Source organism: Callorhinus ursinus, unplaced genomic scaffold, assembly GCF_003265705.2.
Source record: "Callorhinus ursinus isolate GAN/ISIS: 27379988/994484 unplaced genomic scaffold, GSC_fseal_2.0 scaffold61, whole genome shotgun sequence".
Taxonomy (NCBI): Eukaryota; Metazoa; Chordata; class Mammalia; order Carnivora; family Otariidae; genus Callorhinus; species Callorhinus ursinus.
Genome location: NW_027397123.1, coordinates 2,901,457 through 2,927,908, shown reverse-complemented (window position 1 = coordinate 2,927,908; position 26,452 = coordinate 2,901,457). Strand labels below are relative to the sequence as shown.

Below are 26,452 nucleotides of genomic sequence, written 5' to 3'. Positions count from 1 at the left end.
AGCTCAGGTCTTTTTTTTTTAAGATTTAAGCATCTGACTCTTGATCTCAGCTCAGGTCTTTTTTTTTTTTAAGATTTTATTTATTTATTTGACACAGAGAGAGAGACAGCTAGAGAGGGAACACAAGCGGGGGGGATGGGAGAGTGAGAAGCAGGCTCCTGGCTGAGCAGGGAGCCCGATGCAGGGCTCGATCCCAGGACCCTGGGATCCTGACCTGAGCCGAAGGCAGACGCATAACGACTGAGCCACCCAGGCACCCCCTCAGCTCAGGTCTTGATTGTGAGTTTAAACCGTGAGTTAAGGTCATGAGTTTAAGCTCGATGTTGGGTCTACTTAAAAAAAAAATTCATTTGATGGATGACCACTTAAAGTGGCCAAATATATCAATTATTTCATTTTTAATCAATAACTGGTATGTTTTATTTAAGAAATATTTCCTTACCCAATGTCTAAAAGATACTCAACTAGATTTTTTTACCAGTATTTTTATTATTTTATTAAAAGATTTTTATTTATTTGAGAGAGAGAGCGCGAGAGCACAAGCAGGAGGAGGGACAGAGGGAGAGGGAGAAGCAGACTCCCCACTGAGCAGGGAGCCTGACGTGGGGCTTGATCCCAGGACCCTGAGATCATGACCTGAGCTGAAGGCAGATGCTTAACCGACCGAGCCACCCCGGCACCACTTAAGTTTTATTTTTTTTGAAGATTTTATTTATTTGACAGAGAGAGGGAGCACAAGCAGGGGGAGTGGCAGGCACAGGGAGAAGCAGGTTTCCTGCTGAGTGGGGAGCCCAATGTGGGGCTCGATCCCACAACCCTGGGATCATGACCTGAGCTGAAGGCAGATGCTTAACCAATTGAACCACCCAGGTGCCCCTTAAGTTTTATTTTTAACATTAAAATCCTTTATCTACATGGCTTTATTTCTGTGTATCATTGAAGGTCAGACTTGATCATTTGGCAAATAAAATACCAAATTTTCCTGCTCCACTGATTCAGCTGTTCCTTCTTTCCTCACTGGCCTAATATGTGTTCTCCATCTGTACTGGAATGAATGGTGGCCTAGATAGACCACATTCATTGATTTCTAAAAAATATTTTATTTATTTAGTTAGTTAGTTATTTAGAGAGCACATGCAAACAGGGGCAGAGGCAGAGGGAGAGAGAGAATCTCAAGCAGACTCTGTGCCAAGCAGGGAACCTGAAGGGGAGGACCAATCCCATGACCCTGAGATCATGACTGGAGCTGAAATCAAGAGTTTGAAGCCCAACCAACTGAGCCACCCAGGTACTCCCCACATTCATTGATTTTAAGATTGTTAATAAGATGTCAATTTTCATTCAAATTGATCTATAAATTCAATGTACTCCCAATAAAAAATTCAGCACAATTTTTGTGGAAACTGTGGAAACCAAAATATGTACAGAAATGCAAAGGATCTATATAACTAAGGAAAAATGAAGAAGATATATTACCAGATATCAAGACTGTTCTAAAGTCACAGTAAATAAGACTGTGGTTTGGTGCAAAGATAAGTAAGTGGATCAACAGAAAAGAATAGAAAGTCCAGAAACAGACTGAGCATATTTAGATACCTGGTTAATGACAAAGAAACCACTAAAATTCAATAAAGTCAATGGTTAAAGGATGGTCTCTTCTTTTTTTTTTAAAGATTTCATTTATTTGACAGAGAGAGAGACACAGCCAGAGAAGAAACAATAGCAGGGGGAGTGGGAGAGGGAGAAGCAGGCCTCCCGCCCAGCAGGGAGCCCGATGCAGGGCTCGATCCCAGGACCCTGGGATCACCACCTGAGCTGAAGGCCGACACCCAACATTGAGCCACGCAGGCGCCCCTCTTTTTTTTTTTTTTAAGATTTTATTTATTTATTCCAGAGAAAGAGTGAGCATGAGAGAGAGCATGAGTGGGGAGAGGGGCAGAAATAAGGGAGAAGCAGATTCCCTGCTGAGCAGGGAGCCTGACGCAGGGCTCGATCCCAGGACTCCAGGATCATGACATGAGTTGAAGGCAGATGCTTAACCGACTGAACCACCCAGATGCCCCACTACAGGCAAAGATTTTTAAAACTGGACACAAAAAGCATTCACCATAAAAGAAAAAATATTGATAAATTAGACATCACTAAGATTTAAGAAATTCTGTTCGTTAAGAGACACCATTAAGAAAGTAAAAAATCAAGCTACTGGGAGAAAATAATGCATACACCTGACAAAGGATATGTATCCAGAACATATATCCACAGATTAATAAAGACAGACAAGCCAATAAGTATATGGGCAATAGACCACAACAGGGACTTCACAAATGAAGGTATCCAAATGGCCAACAATATACAAAAAGGTATTCCATATCATTAGTCATCAGAAAAATGCAGTAAGTTACCACTACGCTCACAAATATCTTTTTGCTATTGTTTTCATCAAAAAAGTACTCAAATAGGGTTGGTGCATTGCATTTGATTGTTGTCTCTCAGATCTCTGTTAATCTAGAATATTCTTCTCATGTCATTGCCTTAATCAATTGAGTAGGTCAGTTGTACTAAAGAAAATACAACATTTGGGACTTGCCTGATTGCTTCTTTTTGGCATTAACTTTTTTTTTAAGATTTTATTTATTTGACAGAGAAAGACACAGCAAGAGAGGGAACACAAGCAGGGGGAGTGTGAGAGGGAGAAGCAGGCTTCCCGCTGAGCAGGGAGCCTGATGCAGGACTCGATGCCAGGACCCTGGGACCATGACCTGAGCAAAAGGCAGATGCTTAACTCACTGAGACACCCAGCGTCCATGGCATTATTTTTCTCTACATTTTATGTATATTATTAATTGGATGAAATTTAAATGTTTGATTAGATTTTTTTAAATTATTGGCTCTGCCTTTATATAACATCAATTAGTACATAATATTTCATTGTTCTACTTTGAGGCCAAGATTGACCAGTGGTGAATCTGATCGTTCCACTTTAAAGTTGCATTTTATGTAGGGTGAGACTTTGGTATCCTAAAAATATCCGTTTCTTAATCACCCTTTATTTAGGGTTTTAGCACACATTGATGCTTATTGCTTGAATGGGTTATTTTGTTGAGGTTGTAAAATATTGATTTTTCTAATTCTAGCGTTCTTCTTACAATTATTAATTAATTATTCTGTATAGAATTTTTCCATATGTATTTTCCATACATATTAGTTATTACTTCTATTAGGACTATTTGGTATTATGAAATAGAAATCATATGGAGAAAGCAGGATATATTTATAATTCTTTTTTTTAAAAGATTTTATTATTTGACAGAGAGAGCATGAGCGGGGGCAGGGCAGAGGGCAAGGGAGAAGCAGGCTCCCTGCTTTTAACCCACTGAGCCACCTAGGTGCCCCACCTTTTTAATTCTTTCTCTTTAATTATCTTGTTTTCTTTTTTAAAATTTTATTTATTTATTAAAGATTTTATTTATTTGACAGATAGAGACACAGCGAGATAGGGAACACAAGCAGGGGGAGTGGGAGAGGGAGAAGCAGGCTCCCAGCGGAGCAGGGAGCCCAATGCGAGGCTTGATCCCAGGACCCTGAGACCATGACCTGAACCGAAGGGAGACACTTACCGACTGAGCCACCCAGGCGCCCCCTCTTGTTTTCAATATAAGGAGTTGATACCACTACCACTAGTGGGAAAAAATGAGTTTTGATTTCTTGCTTTCTTGCAGCATTATTTGATCTTATGGATTTTTACAAATTGCTGTATGTCAATCTTCTGTAGTCATTAGTCTTTTCCTTGTTAAAATTATCTTATCTTTGGCCACTGAAAGCCCTTTCACGTTGACTCCTATGTCTTTTTGAATGACCCCAGTAGTCTTTGATAACTTTCTTGTTTTCTGATACACTGAAAGATCCTACGCTTTTTGTAACAGATGTCTGGTTTAACTGCAATGTGATGAATGCAGTTTAAGATATCATTTACTGATATTTGGTTGATACTTGTTTTTTTTATTGAAGTATAATTAACATACAGTGTTATATTCGTTTCAGGTGTACATTAAGATTCAACAATTCTATACATTACTCGGTACTCATCATGATAACTGCACTCTTAATCCCTTTTATTTCACCATTTTCCCCACCCATATTTCTTCTGGCAACCACCAGTTTGTTCTCTGTATTTAGGAGTCTGTTTTTTGGTTTGTTCCCTTTTTATTCCTTTGTTTAAATTACATGAGTGAAATTGATACTGAGTGGTCAACTTCCATAAATGTTTCATGTTTGCTTGGAAAGAATGTGTATTTTGACGTTGCCAGCTGCATGTTCTAGATATGTACCAATAGATCAAATTTGTTAATTGTGTTGTTCAAATCATCTATAAGCCTAACAACCTTTTCTGCTTGATCAGAGAGATTGTAAAGTCTCCCAACACTACAGTCATTTTACCTCTTTACTCTCAGAATTTTACTTACTACCACTTAAACTACTCAAGGTCACCAATGACTTTAACATTGCTAAGTAACTCAGTTACTTAGCAGTTTCTCAGTCTTGTCTTTACTTGACCAATTAACAAAATTTGATAAAGTTCATTATTTTCTCCTTTATAAAACACTTTCTTCACTTTGCTTCCAATACATTACCCTCTTTGGATTTTTCTCCTAATTCCCTGGCTCCACTTTCTTGTTTCCTATGCTACTTTGTCTTTATTTCTCTGACCTCTAAATGCTGGAGTTCTCCCCACAGGTCAGTCCTTAGATCTCTTCTCATCCAGTCCATTGGCTTTAACTATAATGAATATTCTAACAACTCATGAAAGTGTATCTCTAGTCATATTTCTCCCCTGGATTCTAGATCCATTTATCTAACTGTCTAGAATATTCCTGTGCTTGGAAATCTAGGCTCTTGAAACAGCTCATCCTGAAGCTCTTCCATCTCAACAGATGGACACTGCATCTTTCAAGTTGATTAGGCCAAAAATATTCTCTTCCTCTAATGAACCACACCTAACCTATCAGCCAAGTCTTTACAGTTTTACCTTGAAAATATCTCAAGAAATTGGCTACTTTTCAATATGTCAAACACTATCACCCAGATTCAAGTGACTATTACCTCAAGCTTCTTTTTTTTTTAATGTTTTATTTATTTATTCATGAGAGTCAGAGAGAGAGAGAGAGAGAGAGAGAGAGAGAGAGAGAGGCAGAGGGAGTGGGAGGGAGAGAAGCAGGCTCCCCGCCGAGCAGGGAGCCTGATGCAGGACTCGATCCCAGGACCCCGGGATCATGACCTGAGCCGAAGGCAGACGCTTAACCATCTGAGCCACCCAGGCACCCCTACCTCAAGCTTCTTGATTTGTGTCTCTGGTTCCACACTTCCTCCTCTACTCTCTACTATCATTAGATTCTGTAAGGCAATTCCTTTAAAACATAAGTCAGATTGTGTCAATTCTTTGCTTAAGGTTTTCCATGTTTGACAAAACTTAAGTTCCTTCCCAGACTCATCTTCAAGGTACTACTGAATCCGGCCCTCGATCCCTTTCTAGACTTCATCCCTCGCTGCTGTCTTCGTTCTTTACTTTACTTTGGCCAGAGTGTCCTACTCTTTACCACTCTTTCAGTATGTCAGGCATGCTCTCATTGCAGGGTCTTTGTTGTTGTTGCTAAGATCTTATTTATTTGCTTGAGAGAGAGATCGAGAGAAAGAGAGAGAGAGAGCGACCACAGAGGAAGAGGGAGAAGCAGATTCCCTGCTGGGCAGAGAGCCCGATGCGGGGCTCAATCCAGGACCCCGGGATCACTACCTGAGCTGAAGGCAGACGCTTAACCAACTGAGTCAGCAAGGTGCCCCGACCACTGCAGGGTCTTTGAAGTTTCTGTTCTCTATATTTAAATGTTCTTTATCCAGATTCTTCCATGACTCATTCCCTCACCTCCTTTGCTCAAATGTCATCTTCTAGTTCCACTTTTAGTAGTGGCAAACTACCTTATTTCAGACTACCATAAAAGATAATAAACTCTAGATTACATATATTTTACACACACACACACAAAAACACACACACAATGTGAAGGCATTGGGGAACAACTAAAAACAGGCAAAAAATTGAAGGGGAGTTGACCTTTGGAAAAAAAGTATACTGTGAGACATTAATATTTATACAGATTATCACATAATGGTATTTCCCAGCCTCTGTGGCATAGGGTAGCTAAATGCAAGTAGAAAGCCACAGTCTTATTGGCCTGAGAAGTTGGAGGATGAAGTTTGAGGCTGCTAAAGTAGTTTAAAAATTAAGAGTTAAATCCCAGAAAGGAGGGAGGTACATAGATTCAACATCTACATAAAAATTTGGCCCAAATCTTTGACTGATGCCTGAACCTCACAAATTTATGTAAACTCCAGTCTATAGACATCAACAGCTAGAAGACTGAAAGAAGAGCAGATATTCCAGCTATTACTTTTCTGAGGGGAGAGAGACGGGATTTTAAGTCCAGCCAAGGTAACTGTTTTTAGGACAAAAGTTAACATTCTCGAGCAAATTATAACAAAGTTGAGAATCTCTACAACATATCATTCACAATGTTCAGTATGCAATCAAAATTACTACATAAGCAAAAATATAGGAAAGGTGAGAAAGAATCAAGAGAAAACGTTATCAACAGAGAATGACTCAAATATTTCAGATGTTGGCATTACAAAATAGGGTATTTTTAAACTTGTGTATGTGCATGTGTGTTAAAATATAAATAACATAAAACTTAACATTTTAACAATTTTTATGTTACACTGTATCACACAAGTGGCATTAAATGCATTCATAATGTTATATAATCATCATCACTATTTTCTCATCTGCAACAGAACCAATGTACCCACTAAACAATAACTCTCCATTTCTTCCTCCCCACCCCAGTAATCTCTATTTATTCTACTTTCTCTATGAATTTGCCTATTTTAGTTACCTCATATAAGTGGAATCATACAATTTTTGTTCATAAAAGAACATAAAAGTCTAGCTTAATTCACTTAGCATAACGATTCCAAGGTTTAAGTTTACATTGTAGTATGGGTCAGAATTTCATTCTTTTGTATGGCTGAATAATATTCCATTGTATGTCTATCTCACATTTTGTTTACCCATTCATCCATTGATGGACAGTTGGATTGTTTCCATTTTTTCGCTATTCTGAATATGCTGCTATGAACACTGGTGTACAAGGATCACTTTGAGCCCCTGCTTTCAATTCTTCTGGATTCTAGTTAGGTACAGAAATGCAGAATCATATGGTATTCTTAAGTTTAACTTTTTGAGGAACTGCCAAACTGTTTTCCTCAGGAGCTGTACAATTTTACATTCCTACCAACAATGCACAAGGTTTCCAATTTCTGCACATCCTCATCAAACACAGGTTTTGTTATGCAGATAACATATGAACTTTGAAAACTAATTTTTAAAAAAACAAGTCTACAAAAATTAGGTGTGCTGGCAAAATTGGACTTAGCATAAAACCTACTAAAGAAGAGACTATGAAATGACAATACTCATTCAGATACTTAAGTTTTGATAAATTGTTGTTTCCATGAAAATCAGTCCCTGCAATTTATAACTGTAATAAATCACTGTCAAGCTTTTTAAAAAAGGCTAATAAAAGTCAAAATTGATACAGTCATGCTTACATATCACAACTGTAGTTTGAGATTTTGTTTTGTGAAATCACCTTCAAACAAATTTAGTTAACATTTAAACATTCATTGCTAAAGTTCCCTTTTGATCAATAGCCCCAATTCTAATCTCCTTTTTATAAAGGCACTAATGGTTTTCTGTATATCAAGTAATATTGCAGAGATGCTGTAATAAAATATTACCTTAAGTAAGGGTTTGTTCATATATCATTATAGAGAATGAGATCCTTTTAGAGGAACTCTGTTATTACTGCTCAGAGTCTGAGACCACTACCACTTCCAACCAAAATGAGATAGGGGATATAAATTAAGGGTTGTAAAAGGAATAATATGATCTATAGGTGTAAAGTGAAGCTTTGTTACAAAACTGCTTATGGCCATCTCAAGAAAATAAAAGGCTTTCTCATTTCAAAATGTTGTAATGATTAACAATGATATTAATGCCTATCCTGGTTGTATGGAAACTTACAGGGCAAGAAAACTAATGTCACATAGTCAGTTTCTCAAGAAAATCTTATTCTCTCCACAATGACTCTAATACATTACTAATTAGGTAGCTATGAATCCAGCAAATCTATTGCCAAATAATGTGAGACACACTGAGAAAGTAGGGATCATTAGTAGACCATGATGCCCTAAAATGGTAAATAAAATCATACTTGATGTATCACACTGCCATCTGATTTTCAAATTCTTGATAATTACATATTTACTTAAATCTAAGACATAATTGGTTGAAAGATGAATATGTATTTTAGAAATGTTAAAATGTAAAAAGCATCATAAGATTGATAAAGTATGGTAATTTCATATTACATACAGTAAATAGGACTCTTACTTCTAATTACTAATTTTCTGGAAATATATTTGATAAAATAGTTCAGCATCTGATAGGGCATATGGATCCATCATAATATTCTTTCTATGGGCACAGGCTTCCCCTAGCCCATAAATTCCAAGAAATAATTACAAAAAACACCATTAAGACAAGACATCCATATTGCCACTGTGTATCATTAAGATTTTATATGCTATCAATCTTCCTTTTTAAGGCATAAAAATTACAAATAAGGCTAAAGCCCCCTTTGATCAACACTCTCAAACCTAATCTCTTGCCAGAGACAATACTAACAATAATTTGGTATGTACCCTTCTAGTCCATTTTAAATACATACATATTTCAATAATAAAAAAACATAGTACTGTTCTTCATGATTTAATTTCAATTTACACGAATGTCATTCATTATACAATGTTTCATCCGGGGATCTTGATTTTTTTTCACTCTACACTGTTTTACATAACTATCCATGTTACAAAATACAGATCTACTTTATTACTTTTAACTGCTGTATACTACTCCATTATTTAACTGTATCACACTTTATTTACCCATTATCCCATCAATAATTAGCTTGTTTTCAATTCATATATATATTTCTTATGGGTATTTGTGAGTTTCTTTAGAATGAATATACAGAAATGGAACTACAGGGTCCTTTTGTCTTTTAAAAAATGCTTCTCTGCCTCAAAGTCATAGACAACATCCTGTATTTCCTTCCAAGAACTTCAGTTTGGCTTTTCACATTCCAGGTCAAATCCTTTGGAATTCTGTTTCTTTTTATGTTGTAAGGTTGCATGTAGTTATTTTTTCCCTAATATGGAGAACCAAATACTCCAACAAATTTTATTGGCTGTCACTTCTCTACTGATTCATGATATCATGTCTAATATACACCAAATTCACATATATTCACTGATTTATTTCTAGGCATTCTATTCTGTAAATTCTGTTTATTTACCTATTCATGCTCCAATACCACACTATTTAATGACCATAACTTTTCCATAGTATATGGTAGAAGATGTGTCCTCTCTCTTCTTTTTCAAAATTGTCTCGGCAATCCAGGGATTTCCATTTCACATGAATTTTAGAATCATTTTGTAAAGATCCTAGAAAATTCGTGTTAGATGTTTGGAACTATATTAGGTCTATAGATTAATTCTGGGAGAATTGACATTTTTATGGTATTAGGTTTTTCCATCTGCATTTATGGTATTTCTCTCGATTTATTCAAGTCTTATGCCCTTCAGTGAAGCTTTACAGTTTTTCCATAAAGATATTGTTCATTTTTTTTAAGTTTACACCAATACGTTTCAAAAGTAAAGCATGGGTTGAATTTAAGAAAAGGCCTTCCCTCATTTAGTACACTCGGCGTTTCTCACCTGTATGCCCTCTCTTATGTATAGAAAGGGATGCTCTTTGAGAGAATGCTTTCCCACATTCATTACATTCAAAAGGTTTCTCACCAGTATGACTTCTCATATGTATAATAAGTAATGAGCATTGAGAGAAGGCTTTTCCACACTTATTACATTCATACGGTTTCTCCCCTGTATGACTTCTCACATGAAGAGTAAGGGATGAGATTCGAGAGAAGGCTTTATCACATTCATTACATTTAAATGGTTTTTCTCCAGTATGAATTTTTTCATGCTCAAGGAGATTTTGTCTCTGACTGAAAGCTTTTCCACATTGATTACAATGATAGGGTTTCTCTCCAGTATGAATTTTCTCGTGTTCAGTGAGATTTGATTTCTGACTAAAGGCTTTCCCACACACTGTACATGCATAAGGTTTCTCACCAGTATGAATTCTCTGGTGTCTAATGAGGTTTGACATCTGAATAAAAGCTTTCCCACATTCATTACATTCATATGGTTTCTCTCCAGTATGAATTTTCTGATGTGTAATGAGATTTTCTTTCCTGCTGAAGGCTTTTCCACACTCATTACATTCATAAGGTTTCTCGGCTGTGTGATTTCTCATATGTACAGTAAGGGATGAACTTTGAGAAAACGCTTTCCCACATTCACTACACACATAAGGCTTCTCACCTGTATGACTTCTCATATGTATAATAAACACTGAGCATTGAGAGAAGGCTTTTCCACATTTATTACATTTATAGGGTTTCTCCCCTGTGTGACTTCTCATGTGTAGAGTAACAGATGACATTCGAGAAAAAGCTCTACCACATTCATTACATGCATAAGGTTTCTCCCCAGTGTGAATTTTCTCATGCTCAATAAGGTTTTGCTTCTGGCTGAAGGATTTTCCACATTCTTTACATTCATAGGGTTTTTCTCCAGTATGAATTCTCTCATGTTCAATGAGATTTGATTTCTGACTGAAGGCTTTCCAACAATCCTTACATGCATAAGGTTTCTCCCCTGTATGAATTCTCTGGTGTCTAATAAGGTTTGACATCTGAATGAAAGCTTTTCCACATTCATTACACTTATATGGTTTTTCCCCAGTATGAATTTTTTGATGTGTGATAAGATTTTCCTTCCTGCTGAAAGCTTTTCCACATTCCTTACATTCATAGGGTTTCTCTCCAGCATGAATTCTCTCATGTCTGATGAGGTCAAATTTATGACTGAAGTCTTGTCCACACTGATTACACTTAAAAGGGGTTAGAACATGGGATGAACAATGGTAAAAAGGCTTCCTGTACTTATTATACTCATAGTTTTTCTCTCTTACACAGTTCTTCTCATAACTAAGTAAATCTAAATTATGTTCCAAACCCTTATCAAGTGAGTCATATTCAAAGAAGTTTTGTCTTGAAGTAAGAATATCTGAGCTCAAAGGAAATATTTTTGTAACTCTTTTACATTCAATGACATTTTCCTTAATCAGAGTTTTCTTGGAGATGGATGTGACTTTCCTCACAAGTGTTTCCTGTTGCTTCTTGATCTGTTCATCAACTTCCCAAACTTCTAAAATGGAGGACCAAAAATTATTACTTTTGAATTTTTCTGCTACTACACTATTAATAACATTTCAGAAATTTGCTCCTATGGAGTTGATTTTTTATGTTGACTCTAGTCTCCCAATATGAAAAAAATCCAAAGTGCAAATTACCCTAGTTTTTAAGTTTTAAGAGGTTAACTCCTATAAAATATTATGGAGAGAAAATTGACATTGATAGGCCTAAGTAGCTTTGACTGCTTTTAAAAGTATGCTTATACAATGCAGAAATCAGTAACATGAACAGATTAAGACGAAAGGCTGACGATACAAATGACTGGATAGGGAGTCAAAATGACCAGAGGATAAAATTAACATTTGTGGTTAAACACAGTGGATTGAATGTATATGTTTATTTCTCCTCCTCCCTAAAATTCCATTAAAATGACAGTAAAAAAATAAAACGTCAAATCCACAAGAACAAAGGAAATAAGAGTGTAAAGAAGGGTAAACAAGAGATTTCAACAAAAGAACGGAGATGAAAGGCATATAGGGAACTGTTAACTAATGGCAGAGCTAAGAAGTTAAAGTACTACAAAGAAAAAAAATAAAGTACTACAAAGATACAAATGTCAAGCAATAAAGTGATTTAACCACAAAACACTGGAAAAGCTAACAAACTGGAGAATTCAGGTACTCAAAAGGTAGAGCGATGTCTGAAGAGGATTAATTTAAAGTCTGAATAGGGAACACTTACACTCCCTGAGGCAAGTATTACGGATTTGCTTAAGTAATATCTTTCCAAACTCATCCTATGTTTTTCCAACCTGCGAAGAGTGAGTTATAACTGTATTTCCTGGACACACTTGCATGTAGGGTTCTGGATGTGATTTAGATTAATCATACAACATTTTAATTCAGAAATGAATTAAAATTAGAAAGAAAACAGGCATTTTACCTAAATACTACAACAGAAGTGGTAAGGTTCTGAAGCTCATGGTTATAGAGGTATTTCCCTGGTTCAATCAGAAACCATTTCTTTTTTTTTTTAAGATTTTATTTATTCATTTGAGAGAAAGAGCACAAGCAGGGGGTGGGAGCCAGTAGAGAGAGAAGCAGACTCCCTGCTGAGCAGGGAGCCTGATGTAGGGCTCGATTCCAGGACCCTGAGATCATGACCTGAACCTAAGGCAGATGCATAACTGACTGAGCCTCCCAGGTGCCCCTCATTTTTTTTTTTTTTAAGTAAGCTCTACTCCCAACGTGGGGCTTGAACTCACAACCCCGAGATCAAAAGTTGCATGCTCCACCAACTGAGCCAGCCAGGTGGCCCATTAGAAGTTATTTCTTGATCATAGTGGGAAAAGGAACTCACTTAGCAGCTCACTTCTCTGATATGATGTTGAGACTCATTCCTAAAAGCTTATCCTATAGTTGGTCCTTCAGTCCTCCCAAAGGTTCTCTAGGACATTTAATACCTTCATATAAATTCCTTCCTTTTTAAATTAGTTGCTAATAAGCTCTTTTCTCTGTAAGTGCATCTTCGCCAATACCTCCCCACCCCCCACATAACACAGGAAGTGGCCATATATCCACAACCTGAGCAGGAAAAAGAAAGCTTACTCTCTAGAGAAAATGAACTATATAGGCTCTAGACTTAGGAACAAATTAAGCTTATGTAAAGGAAGTCTCATACTAAAAACCTAGGAATTATGTAAACTTGTCAATATTAAATGTAAGATTTCCAATCCCTTTCTTTTGCTTGCCCCTCATGAATGCTGGCATTTACCTCCAGGTAGGAGATGAGAAGATTAAAAACAAAAGACCCGCAGAACTAGAATTCTAGAACTGGCATTTGCAACTCAACAAAAAACTCCTAGGTTCTATTAAAAAAGCATCAAAAATTTGTTAGATTTTTAGAATTTCTTTTTTATGCTTTCATGCATCAAAATAAGGAAAACTAGTGACACTGATGAATTACCTATTTAAACAAAGATTTGAAAGTCTCATTACAATTAAAAATATATAGAAAACAAAGCAAACAGAAAAATTAGGCAAGTAGTAACTCTAGGAATGACAAAAATCTATGTAAGGATATATAATTAATAGTCATTTCTTGGCTCAGTATAACAGTATATCACCTAAAAGAACAAAGTAAGCAGTGAAAACCAATTTAGCCAAAACCTGTGATATAGCTATATCCAGAGAAAAAGGAAAGGGGAAGTGGTGGTGGTGGTGTAAGAGTACTAAACCTCATCTTTCATTAATATCAAGTTGATATTAATTAGAAATTACCAAATAATAGCATACTCAGAGAAGACTAGCTTCCATCCTATCCCTGAAACACTGATTCTTCCTACATTGCCTGACGGGTAAGCATTTTCATTAATTTTGGGGTTATTCTTATATTCTTTTAAAATACGTATATTAAATACATATACATATGCCATACATATATCCATACACATATGCCTCTCCCACTCTTTATAAAAAAGGTGGCATATTCTATTTTTTTTTAAAGATTTTATTTATTTATTCATGAGAGACAGAGAGAGAGAGAGGCAGAGGGAGAAGCAGGCTCCCAAGGAGCAGGGAGTCCGATGTGGGACTCAGTCCCAGGACTCTGGGATCATGACCTGAGCCGAAGGCAGACACTTAACCGTCTGAGCCACCCAGGCGCCCAAGGTGGCATATTCTAAATGCTGCTCTGCACATTGATTTTTTCCATTTATGTATCCTGAATGGAAGCATGACATCTCTGACTTGTTTTATAGTTTTGACATTGGAATCATGTAAATGTTTTACATAACAACAAAAAAAGTTAAATCAAATGAGGAGGAAAAAAGCCAAAATAACTCTTAAAAATTGAAAACAAATGGAAAAGAATAAATCTATATATGAAGTTAGGGCCATAAGCACTTCAAGTGACTTTAAACACAGTAGTTTGACTATACCCTAAGGGAGAAAAAAAATACAACCAAAGAAATCTTAAACTACATTCTTTTTATTTTTCTTTCTTTTTTTTTTGTTCTTTTTAAGATTTATTTATTTTAGAGAGAGAGCGCTCACTCACGTGCACAGGGGAGGGGCAGAGGGAGAGGGAGAGAGAATCTCAAGCAGACTCTACGCTGAGTGTGGAGCCCACATAGGGTTCCATCTCACAACCCTGAGATCACCACCTGAGTTGAAACCAAGAGTGGGCTGCTTAACTGACTGTGCCACTCAGGCAACCCAGTAGTCTTTTTCATTATTAGTAATATTGGTATTGTTGTTTGGAACTAATATATATATATATATATAAATATAAAAATATAAAACCAAAAATACATATACAGAGAGAGAGAGAGAGAGGGAGGGAGGGAGATATCAGTTTGGGCTCTCAAGGGACATTTGGCAATGTCTGAAAGATCTGGAGACGTTTTTGGCTGTCACAACTTGGGGAAGTGGGGAGAAAGGGGATTGGTACTCCCAGCACCTAATAGATAGAGGCCACAGAGGCTGCTAAACATTCTACACCCTACATAAACATCCTACAATGCACAGGATAGTTCCCTACAGCAAAGAATTATCTGGCCCAAAATGTCAGCAATGCCAAGGTTGGGAAATATATATGGATTAAGCAAATAAATATTTTAATGCAAAAAGGAGCCGAGATTTTCAGTATAAAAGATACAAAAACAAAACAAAAAAGGTAAGAAAAACCCTACACTCTTTAATTTGAATTGGATGTATCAGTATAAATATGTACGTTTTTTTCTTTCTAAAAAGTGTATTTTTCTAGCTTTGTCCACTTACAAGCTCTATAAGCAATGACAACCTAGTACTAATGAGCAACTATTGTGCCCAGATTGTGGTCTCCAAATCATTTCCCACTAAAGGAAGCAGGGGTTTTAGAAAAGTAGCTATTTTATGTCTGGAGTAGGAAATTTATAAAATTAGCCAAAGAATCCTCTGGCTAGTGATATGACAATCTGAGCATTAAATTTGCTAATAATATGGGCTTATTAATAAATAACATATAAAATATATTTAAAACATAATTTATAGGGCACCTGGGTGGCTCAGTTGTTAAGCATCTGCCTTCGGCTCAGGTCATGATCCCCGGGTCCTGGGATCAAGCCCCGCATTGGGCTCCCTGCTCTGCAGGAAGCCTGCTTCTCCCTCTCCCACTCCCCCTGCTTGTGTTCCCTCTCTCGCTGTGCCTCTCTCTGTCAAATAAATAAAATCTTTAAAAAAAATAAATGAAACATAATTTATATGTTTTGTAAATATATAAACATTTTTAAATGTTTTCCATATATATCATTTACATGCACTGAATAATATGTTATTTATTTTGATGCTCATTATATAAATTTATAATGATTTAACTTGGCAAACTAGAGAATGCTAGGACACCAATCATTATTCTCAAAGTTTTTGAAGGGGGCGCCTAGGTGGCTCTGTCAGTTAAGCATCTGACCCTTGGTCTCAGCTCAGGTCTTGATCTCAGGGTTCTGAGTTCAAGCCTCATGTTGGGGTCCATGCTAAGCATGGAGACTACTTAAAAGAAAAAGTTTTTGAAGGAAAGGAGTCAAGTACTTCTCTTTCCTGCTCTGTAAAAACTATATTTCAGGGTAATCAAACAGTTATTGACAGAGTTGTTCTTGTTTTTTTTTTTAAGTTGTTTTTGTTTTTTTTTTAAGTAATCTCTACATCCAATGTGGGACTCGAACTCACAACCCCAAAATCAAGAGCTGCACACTCCACTGATGGAGTCAGCCAGGCGCCCCTTGAGTTCTTTTTTATGAGAGATTTCAGCTAATAAAAGCAGAAGAAACCTCTAATAAAATAATGGATCTAGCCAAAGATTATCAATGGCTGTTAAAAGCCTTAAGTGAAAAGTTAGTATGAATCTTTAAAATAGATGGATTCTGATTCACAACACATGAATCTATTCATCAGTTTTTTAAAGATTTTATTTATTTATTTTGAGAGAGAAAGAGTGAGAGCAGGGGGAGGGGCAGAGGGAGAGGAGAAAGAGAATCTCAAACAGACTCCATGCTGAGTGTGGAGCCCCATGTGGGGCTCAATCCTACGACCGTGATATCATGACCTGAGCTGAAATCAAGAGTCAGACACTTTACTGACTGAGCCACCCAGGTGCCCCTCTACTCATCAATCTTAATATAAAAGTGGGATAAACCAATCTGATAAGATCTAATATGATGCACACAGCTCCATCAATGACGTATCCTTGCTAAAGAACTGAACTTGAATACAATAAGGCCAGATTATAGGAAAAATGGAATAAAGGAGTATGTAAAACACCATGAGGAAGCAAACTGCCAAATCCAGTATGTGGGACATTCTAGAGCAGGGGTTGGCAAAAAATAGTGATAGCCTGTTTTTGTGCAGCCTGTGAGCTAAGAATGTTTTTTTACACTTTTAAAGGGTTGTTGAGAGACAGAATATGAGACAGAGACTTTATCCGGCCCACAAAACTTATTTATTATCTGGCCTTCTAAAGAGAAAAATTGCTGACCCTTGTTCTAAAAGACAAATGACCTGGATTCTACACAAATTAAATGTGTGGGGAAAAAATGGGTTGGGAGGGAAGGGCAGGGGGAGAAACTCTTAAGAATTAAAGCAGACCTAAGAGATATGTCAACCAAATGCAATGTGCTAATCTTTATTTAGATCCTGATTCTAATAAACCAACCATAAAAATATATTCTTGAGACAACTGAGGAAATAGGAACAGAGACTAAATATCAAATGATAGTAAGAAAGTACGATTAATGTTATTAGGTGTGATAATAATATTGTGGTTATTTAAATAATTTCACCTGTTAGAGATATATACAATGGTATTCAAAGGTGAAATGTAAAAGAGTTCAGCAAACAAAACCAAAACAAAACTGGGGTAGACAGATAAACAAGTCTGGCAAAATGTTGATCACTACTGAAGCTAAGTAATGAATACAATGAGGATTCCTTATACTCTATTTTTGTATGGTTGAAAATGACTATAATAAAATTATTTATTTATTTTTTTAAAAGATTTTATTTATTTATGTGACAGAGAGAGACACAGCAAGAGAGGGAACACAAGCAGGGGGAGTGGAGGAGGGAGAAGCAGGCTCCCAGTGAGCAGGGAGCCCAATGTGGAGCTCGATCCCAGGACCCTGGGACCATGACCTGAGCCGAAGGCAGACGCTTAATGACTGAGCCACCCAGGCACCCCTATAATAAAATGTTTTAAAGTATTTATTTAGAAATAAAGATCAATACTAAAAGAAATAGCTAAGTAAGTTGAAATGAAAATGATTGCCTAAATGACGTAAAATGTGAGGTCAGAAGAAGAGACTGTCATAAGCCTTGTATTTCTTTGTTTTTTAAAAAGAAGTACATGTATTTGAGAAAAATTAAAAATATATTTTAAAAAGGAAAGAAATACTATAAAAGGAAAATGATAACAGTAGCATTAGGTTACAGAAGCAAATTATAACCCAAGTTCTTATTACTTTTGCCTAGATTAACTGCTCTATGATCCTAGGAAGTTTAGCTCTTGTCTATTCTGCAGATGAAAAGCAATTTTCATAAGTTTTAATTCCCTTGTTTTGTATAAAAACACTTGAAGTTTAGGCTGTCCAAACTAAATCCAGCCCCAAATTGGTAATAACAATGGCGACAGCTTCAACTTTCCATCTAATTGCAAGTCATTCTCTTAGGTGCTTAAAGAACAAGGCATATAAGTATCCAATGAAAAGATCACAAGGCAAGTCATCTTTGCTCAAGATCTGATTCACTGCATTGTTCTAATAGCAGGTACTATCATTTTATCCTATGTTCATTTTTCCATGCTGAAACTGTCCTTACCAGCAAATCCTGTTGTGTTTTGCTTTTGTTCTTTCTTCATGGCGGACATACTGTTGCTCAAAATAATATTTTTTGTACATTATTAGCTCTATAATGGTTTCTCTAGGTTCAACTGTGGGTAACTTAAAATTCAGATAATTAGACATTTTTTAATCTTTATATTCAGTTATCTTCTAAGTCCCTGCCTATAAACTACTGCTGTAACCTGACTGCCACCATGCGTAAAGCAAAACCATAGCTATAGTTCAGTGATTAAAAAAGGGAAAAAATCTCTTAAAAAATTAAAAAGGGAAAAAACTGAACTAAATTACCAACAAGGTTTTAAAAATACAAAAAAGGGCATGAAGGTTGGCAAAGTTCAGACTTCTCTGACTCTACGCTAGATAACCCATTCTCTATTTCACTAATCCTTTAAGGTCTCCCCTCTTCCAATCAAGCTATGCTTCAAATTTTACCCCATGAACATGTCATGCTAATTTTCCTCTCAAAACTTTTATGTTTTGCTTTTTTTAATATTGTTTTTCTCATTTTTATTTGTTATTTTTTTTTAGAGAGAGAGAGTCGCATGTGCGGGTGGGGGTGGAGGAGGAGAGGGAGAGAGAGAGAATGTTAAGCGGGCTCCACGCCCAGTGCAGAGCCCAAGGGGCTCAATGCGGGGCTCCATCTCATGACCCTGAGATCATGACCTGAGCTGAAATTGAGTCGGACACTCAACCAACTGAGCCACCTAGACACCCCAAATAAATATTTTAAAACAACAAAAACAATAAGAAGAATCTCTCCCAATATAGCTCTACACCAATCAATTCATGAATCATTAAATGAAGAATAAGACAGTCTTTCTTTTGGTGGATTAAGCCTCAGAAATCAAGTATAAAGGGCGCCTGGGTGGCTCAGATGGTTAAGCATCTGCCTTCGGCTCCGGTCATGATCCCAGGGTCCTGGGATCGAGTCCCGCATCAGGCTCCCTGCTCCTTGGGAACCTGCTTCTCCCTCTGCCTCTCTCTCTCTCTCTCTGTCTCATGAATAAATAAATAAAATCTTTAAAAAAAAAGAAATCAAGTATGAAAACATATATAAGCAGTATGTTTTAAGACTTCATATCACTCTGGTAGACATAGACTAGAAAGTTAGCTCAAAGATGAGGGTAGATCTATAATGGCTAGAAGTGCTGGGGACTGTTTACGAGAAATCAAACTCCAAGTTAAATAACAGAACCACAATAGGTAAGAACCCTCATAATTAAAGGCAAAGATGTGAAGAGTTTCAGAGTATTGGAGACATTAAATGTTGCCATTTCTGTAGTTAAATACTGATTTAAAGGCATGAACACACCTATGTCATGAAGGTACATAAAGGAAAAAGAATCTATATGTAATTTAGAATGGCTCTGGATAATGCCCAGTGAGGGCTGAAAGAAAAAGTCATATATAAGACATTTCCTAAAGGAACAGGAAATAAACAATAAACAGGAACTGAGGGATATCAAAATCTTTTAGAAAAGAGCAAAAGGAAAGACATTTCCAAAAAGGGTGATCCATAGGATCAAATATAGCACAGAGGACTTCCTGTTTCAAAACGGTCAAATTAAACATCTCTGTGTCCTGTCTTCTTTCTGTAAAAGTGAAGAAGAAAACAAAAAGAAAATACATCTTCAGTGAAACTAAAAGGGAGCTAAACTCCAATTCCAGCAAATAAAGAAAGACCAGAGGAGAGACTGGACTAGGTAGGAAAGAAACTTGGAGATAGTGGCTGTTCTTTCTTATCTCAGACAGAAAGCACAGTGAACAGAGTTCCTCTGAATAGAAGGAACACTGTGCGCAGAATGAACTAGTTATTTTTTGCAACAGTGTGATCCAGATGTGTTGAAACTGGTGGCAGGAACATAATGGTCTTCATCTGGCCCTATCAAATGGTAGGGAAGACAGGACTAAATAAGAAGATGCAAACAGCTATTATTCTTATATAAGCAGTCTGTGGACATAGGAGAGTAGAAGGGATACTGCAGGGTGCCTGGGTGGCTCAGTTGGTTGAGCGACTGCCTTAGGCTCAGGTCATGATCCTGGAGTCCCGGGATCGAGTCCCGCATCGGGCTCCCTGCTCAGCGGGGAGTCTGCTTCTCCCTCTGACCCTCTTCCCTCTCGTGCTCTCTATCTCTCATTCTCTCTCTCAAATAAATAAATGAAATCTTAAAAAAAAAAAAAAAAAGAAGGGATACCGTACGCTAGAGGAAGCATGCAACTGATAATCTCTGATCTGGAAGAAGTAAAGGGCAAACCAACTCTCAATACAAAACCCTGAATGATAAAGGAAGTTGTTATGAGTGATAAGGGTTTCCCATTCACTCAGAGCATTTTTCCGGACACTCTTCGACACTCTTCTGTAAATAATTGGTCCAGCAAGAAATAACCTCACTTAAAGATGAGTAATGGTGATAGTAAAAGGAATCTGCAGCAGCAATATGCGATAATGCTAATTAGAACCAAAAAACATGAATATACAAGTTGAAATGAAAAACTGACAGTGATTGATTAATAGGCCTCAAAAGTTCTAAAGCTTTTAAAAAAAAAAGAAACCTGGGGCACCTGGAAGGCTCAGTCGTTGAGCGTCTGCCTTTGGCTCAGGTCAGGATCCCAGGATCCTGGGATCGAGCCCCGCATCGGGCTCCCTGCTCGGTGGGAAGCCTGCTTCTTCCTCTCCCACTCCCCCTGCTTGTGTTCCCTCTCTTGCTGTGTCTCTCTCTAATAAATAAATACAATCTTAAAAAAAAAAAAAAAGAAACCTATGGGCATCCAAGGCAAACAAATCAAGTCACCTATGAGGGGAACCAATCGGACTTCAGAGGTCTCCAAGCAATATTCAAAGCCAGGAGATAGTAGAGGATTATTTAAAGTCTTCAGAGAACTGTCTACAGAACAAACAAATAAACAAAGAAACAAACAAAAAAACTAGGAAAAAAAGTATGACCCAAGAATTTTATACACAGCCAAATAATAAAGGGTAAGAAAAAAAGATATTTTCTTATGGGCAAAAACTCAAGGACCTAGTTCCCAATAAATTATAAGTTCCATGAGGACAGGACTTTGTTTTGTATACTGTTACATGCTCATGCCCAAAATAGTATTTTATCTTTATTGCTAGAAATATAAATGTGGTTTTCTTTCCTTCATACCTTCTACTTGGTTGTTGAAGTATATATGAAAGCTATTGATTTTTATTTGTTAATTTGATATCCTACCATCTCACTGGATTCTTTTACTGTTTGTTATACTTCTTCAGTTGATTCTCTTGTGTTTTTCAGGGATACAATTTTATCTTAAAGATGAGTTTATAGATTCCTTTCCAATGACAGAAAGCACAGTGCTGAAAGGACAGACAGAAAGTACAGTACTGATTTTTTTCTCTTATCTAATACTTTGGTATAAACTTAAGAAATATACAAAAGCTATAAAGGGAAAACTTGGAAAGCATTTATGAAGGATACAAAGTAGATGTGAACAAAGACAGGGCATGTTCTTTAATAGAAAATCTCAACATTCTAAAGATGTCATATCTCTAAAAGTTAATTTATATACCTAATACATTCCCAATAAAAAGTCCAATAGGTTTTTCTCTGGAAATAGAGAGTTGTATCTAACATTCATATGGTAAAATAACAATCAAGAAGAGCCAGCACAACCCTGAGAAAGAATGGATGCAACTGGGAAAGAAAGGGACTCAGTGTCAAGGATAAGAGGGAGACTTACTTTTTAATGTATCTTTTGGATTGTTTATGTTCTTTAACCAAGTGTATATATACATTTTTCTTTTGAGAGAGCAATATATATATATTTTGGAGAGAGCAAGTGGGTGGGGGAGGAACAGAGGGAGAGGGAGAGAGAAAATCCCAAGCAGTCTGCACACCCAGCATGGAGCCCAACCTAGGGCTCGATCTCATGACTCAGATCACGACCAGAGCCAAAATTAAGAACAACTGGATGCTTAATGGACCCAGGTGCTCTGAAGTATGCATATTTACATTTTTAAAAAATTAACATAACGGAAGGTGGGAATAAGTAGGAGTAAGGCACCGATTTCTAAGGCAGAAACTTAAAGCTACATGGGCTTGTGAAGGTTGTGAACTAAAATCGGAATTGTGAATACTGTTAGAGAATATATGTCTATAGCTTTTCAAAATGGAAAGAAATTGAAAGGAATCTAAGTGTGAAACAAATATACTTTTAAAATACTACACATCTATGAAATGCTGAATACATAAGGAATTAAAACTAAGGGAAACACTAAGGAAAAAGAGAGCTTAAAGATCATAGAGAGGGACAATAATCCTGAAACTGAGGCAATAAATGAATTCAAGAAGGTTGGCATCCTGAAATCCGATGGAACTACCAGCCCTCTAAAATTTGGAAAAGGAGGATAGCTCCAGTACAGGAAGAAAATAGTATCTGGAAATGTCACAGGAATCCAATCCATTCATACTGCTTGTCACCCTGGAACACTAGGGCTTTTAAGAAAATCTTGGAAAATGTAAAATGGTGTCAACCACATTAACAACTGTCATGTGGCTTTCTCATTCAGAGCTGCCTCTTTACTTATTCACCTGGACAGTGCCTCCCAAGCATTTCTTCCTCTACCACCCATGGCTCCTCTTCCTGCTCCAACTTGAAGATCACATCTGGTTTGGTGACTTGATAACCTATTACAGGAAACAGCAAAGCACTTGCATGTTAATGCTGGAGACCACCATCCACACCTGGGGCTGAGTCTTAGGAGCTTGAGGGCCTTTGAAGGATGAGGACAAAGGAATTTCTAAAGTGAGACAAAGTAATCAGACTTTACCCTGAAGATGAGTACATACAATCATGTAAAGACAAGGCAGACTAAATTCACCTGGCAAGTTAAAGTCTTCATACGCTTCAAAAATGGAAAGGAATTCCATGAAAAATTGCAAAGCTACCCTTACCCACTGTGACTAGGTTGCTGTAGTTCTCTAGCATCACATCCCGGTACAAGTTCCTCTGAGCAGGTTTCATTTGCTGCCATTCCTCCTGGGTGAGGTCCACAGCAACATCCTTAAATGTCACTGTTTCCTGTAAAAACCAATCCTAATTAATATGAACTCATCAAACTTCAATGGAGTGGTCAAAATATGTAAGAACTCATGTCCATCATGAACTCAGGGATCAGAGTTCACTACAAACTGTGTATCAAGTCTTCATATTTACCTAATCTTATATTACACCGTGAGGGAAAACAAACCATAGTGGAAATATCCTGTAAGATGTCGATTATTGAGTTAATAATCAACTTAAGCATTCATCATCTATTATGCAGGAAACTGAACATAGTGGTCACTGATTTGTACTGGTCTGTGACAGAATTGAAAGAGTTAGACATGACTCACAGGTAACTGTCTCAGAACCTGTCCAAGTGACTGTGTGACCTAGTGAGAAAGGGAACATGGAGAAAGTGGAGAAGGAAGAGAAATAAGGCAGGAGGAATGAGGAGAGGTATGAAAATTGGAATGTGCAAAATTTGAAATTTCTATACAACTTCTAGATGGAAATGTCCACTATGCAGTTAGAGGTACGAAGAAAGATGAGAATTAGCCATCAACCTAAAATTGAGAGCTGAATCCACGGCTGAAGGATAGGAGTAGTAGAGAACATACATAGTGGGTAAAGGTCCAAGGACAGAATCAACAGTTAGGCATCAAAGAAAGGGACTCAGGTTTTTGTTTCTTGTTTGTTTTATTTACAATCAGAGGATGAAAATTAAAATCATGACAGCAATGTAAGAGAAGCCAAGAAACTAATGACAAATTCCTGGAAAAGAATGTTACTTGATCACATATATCTAACTCTTCCTCCCCACTTAAAAACTTCAATATTCAAATAAGGAAGTAAGGAAAAAATCTTTATCCGTAAAGGTGCTAAGATAAAAAAGCACCCATATATCCCACATTCGGGAGAATTTATTCAAGAAATAGTACACACGAGGGGCACCTGGGTGGCTCAGTCGTTAAACGTCTGCCTTCAGCTCAGGCCATGATCCCAGGGTTCTGGGATCGAGTCCCGCATCGGGGTCCCTGCTCCGTGGAAGGCTGCTTCTCCCTTTCCCACTCCCCCTGCTTGTGTTCCCTCTCTCAAGGTGTCTGTCTCTGTCAAATAAATAAATAAAATCATAAAAAAAAAAGAGGGGCGCCTCGGTGGCTCAGTTGGTTAAGCAGCTGCCTTCGGCTCAGGTCATGATCCCAGGGTCCTGGGATCGAGCCCCACATCAGGCTCCCTGCTCAGTGAAGCCTGCTTCTCCCTCTCCCTCTGCATCCCACTCTGCCTACTTGTTCTCTCTATCTCTCTGTCAAATAAATAAACAAAATCTTAAAATAAAAAAAGAAATAGTACAAATGAAATAGACAAAATGGGAAATACAAATGAAAATCACCAAAGGCTGGATTGCAATTAGTGTTCCTTTTTTTTCTTTAAGATTATATTTATTTATTTGAGAGAGAGAGTGTGTGTGTGCACGCATGAGCTGGAGGAGGGGCAGAGGGACAAGCAGACTTCCCGCTGAGCAGGGAGCCTGACACAGGGCTCTATCCCAAGACCCTAGGATCATGACCTGAGCCAAAGTCAGATCTTAACTGATTGAGCCACCCAGGCGCCCCTGCAATTAGTGTTTCTGAGACACTGTCTCTATGATCTATGATCATTACTACCATCAACATTATCATCACTGTCATCTACTGAGTAGTTATACACCAGGTACTGTAATAATTTCTTTAGATATGTTAACTTCTAAAATAACCTGGTAAGGTTATGCAGTGGCTACTTTATCCATTTAAAAAGTAAGGAGGGGCACCTGGCTGGCTCAGTCCGTAGAGCATGTGACTCTTGATCTTAGGATTGTTCACTACACAATGGGTATAGAGACTACTTAAAAATAAAATCTTTAAGGAGTGCCTGGGTGATACAGTCAGTAAAGCATCCGACTCTTGGTTTCAGATCAGGTCATGATACTCGGGTCCTGGGATCGAGCCCCGTGTTGCCCAAAGGATCTGCTTAAGATTCTCTCTCCCGGGGCGCCTGGGTGGCTCAGTTGGTTAAGCGACTGCCTTCGGCTCAGGTCATGACCCTGGAGTCCCGGGATCGAGTCCCACATCGGGCTTCCTGCTCAGCAGGGAGTCTGCTTCTCCCTCTGACCCTCTTCCCTCTCATGCTCTCTATCTCTCAAATAAATAAATAAAAAATCTTTAAAAAAAAAAAGATTCTCTCTCCCTCTGCTTCTGCCCTTCCTGCTTGTGCGTGTCTCTCTCTCAAATAAATAAATAGAATCTTAAAAAAAAAAACTTTAAAAATAAGTAAATAAATAAATAAAAATGAAAAGTAAGGAGACCAGGGTTAAGAATAACTCTTCCAGGGTCATAAAGCTTCATATGTGGTAAGAGCTGGATTGTAGCCCAAGCAGTGTCATTACACTTTTTCTCCAACTTAGCAGGAGGAGTCTCAGAATCCCACAAATATCCCCTGACTCAAGACAGACAACTGGACACACTTGTGCATTTGAAACCTCTCTTGCTGAGGTTGAAAGCATATGAAATCACCAATGATGGGAAACTACAGGACAAATATCATGACCAGAAAAAAAAAATCAAAGGCCAATGATGATGGGACATGATCCTGATTTGGAGAAGCAGACAGAAGTCAGATTGAGCAGTAGGGAAGACTGAAAACAAAACCAGATGTAGAAAACTAGCATCTGGTACAATCTAGGAGCAAAAGCAGATATAAAGTATTTTTTCTGTCAGTACCCAATATTGTATTAGCCAAATTAGCCAAATAAACTTACAAAAACTAGTACTTAAGATTTTAGGTAAAGAGTGAGGGAATAATCATTAAAATAACTTTGGAGCAAATTACCTGGTATATATGAGTTGGTAAATGTAAAAACAAATTAAATTTACACTTAAAAAAGTTATAAATATAAATATTTACAGTTATAAAATAACTTTTATGTTATAATTTATTGTAATGATATTATAATTTATTGTAATTATAATTTTATAATTTTATATTATATACTTTAATATAAATATTAAAGTTATACATATATACATTTATATAGATATAAATCTCTAAAAACAGTTATCTTGATCATTTTAATAAATTA

General features: G+C 37.1%; 2 protein-coding genes across 12 annotated transcripts in view; one reads left to right on the top strand and one right to left on the bottom strand.

Moving 5' to 3' along the window:
- ZFP14 (ZFP14 zinc finger protein) overlaps positions 1 to 26,452 on the top strand; it is a 225,154-nt gene that overhangs the window by 142,881 nt on the left and 55,821 nt on the right. The window lies entirely within an intron of this gene.
- ZNF568 (zinc finger protein 568) overlaps positions 1 to 26,452 on the bottom strand; it is an 86,110-nt gene that overhangs the window by 34,520 nt on the left and 25,138 nt on the right. For 9 of the 11 annotated variants that reach the window (XM_073885234.1, XM_073885235.1, XM_073885236.1 and 6 more), the window contains 2 exons: positions 23,247 to 23,373; positions 22,884 to 22,979 (listed from right to left, as the gene is read on the bottom strand). In XM_073885234.1, the coding sequence (XP_073741335.1) occupies positions 22,884 to 22,979; positions 23,247 to 23,373 (223 nt within the window). Of the gene's footprint in view, positions 1 to 4,989; positions 4,995 to 8,502; positions 11,455 to 22,883; positions 22,980 to 23,246; positions 23,374 to 26,452 lie in introns of those variants that run through there. The other 2 variants (XM_073885240.1, XM_025854460.2) reach the window with 2 other exon arrangements.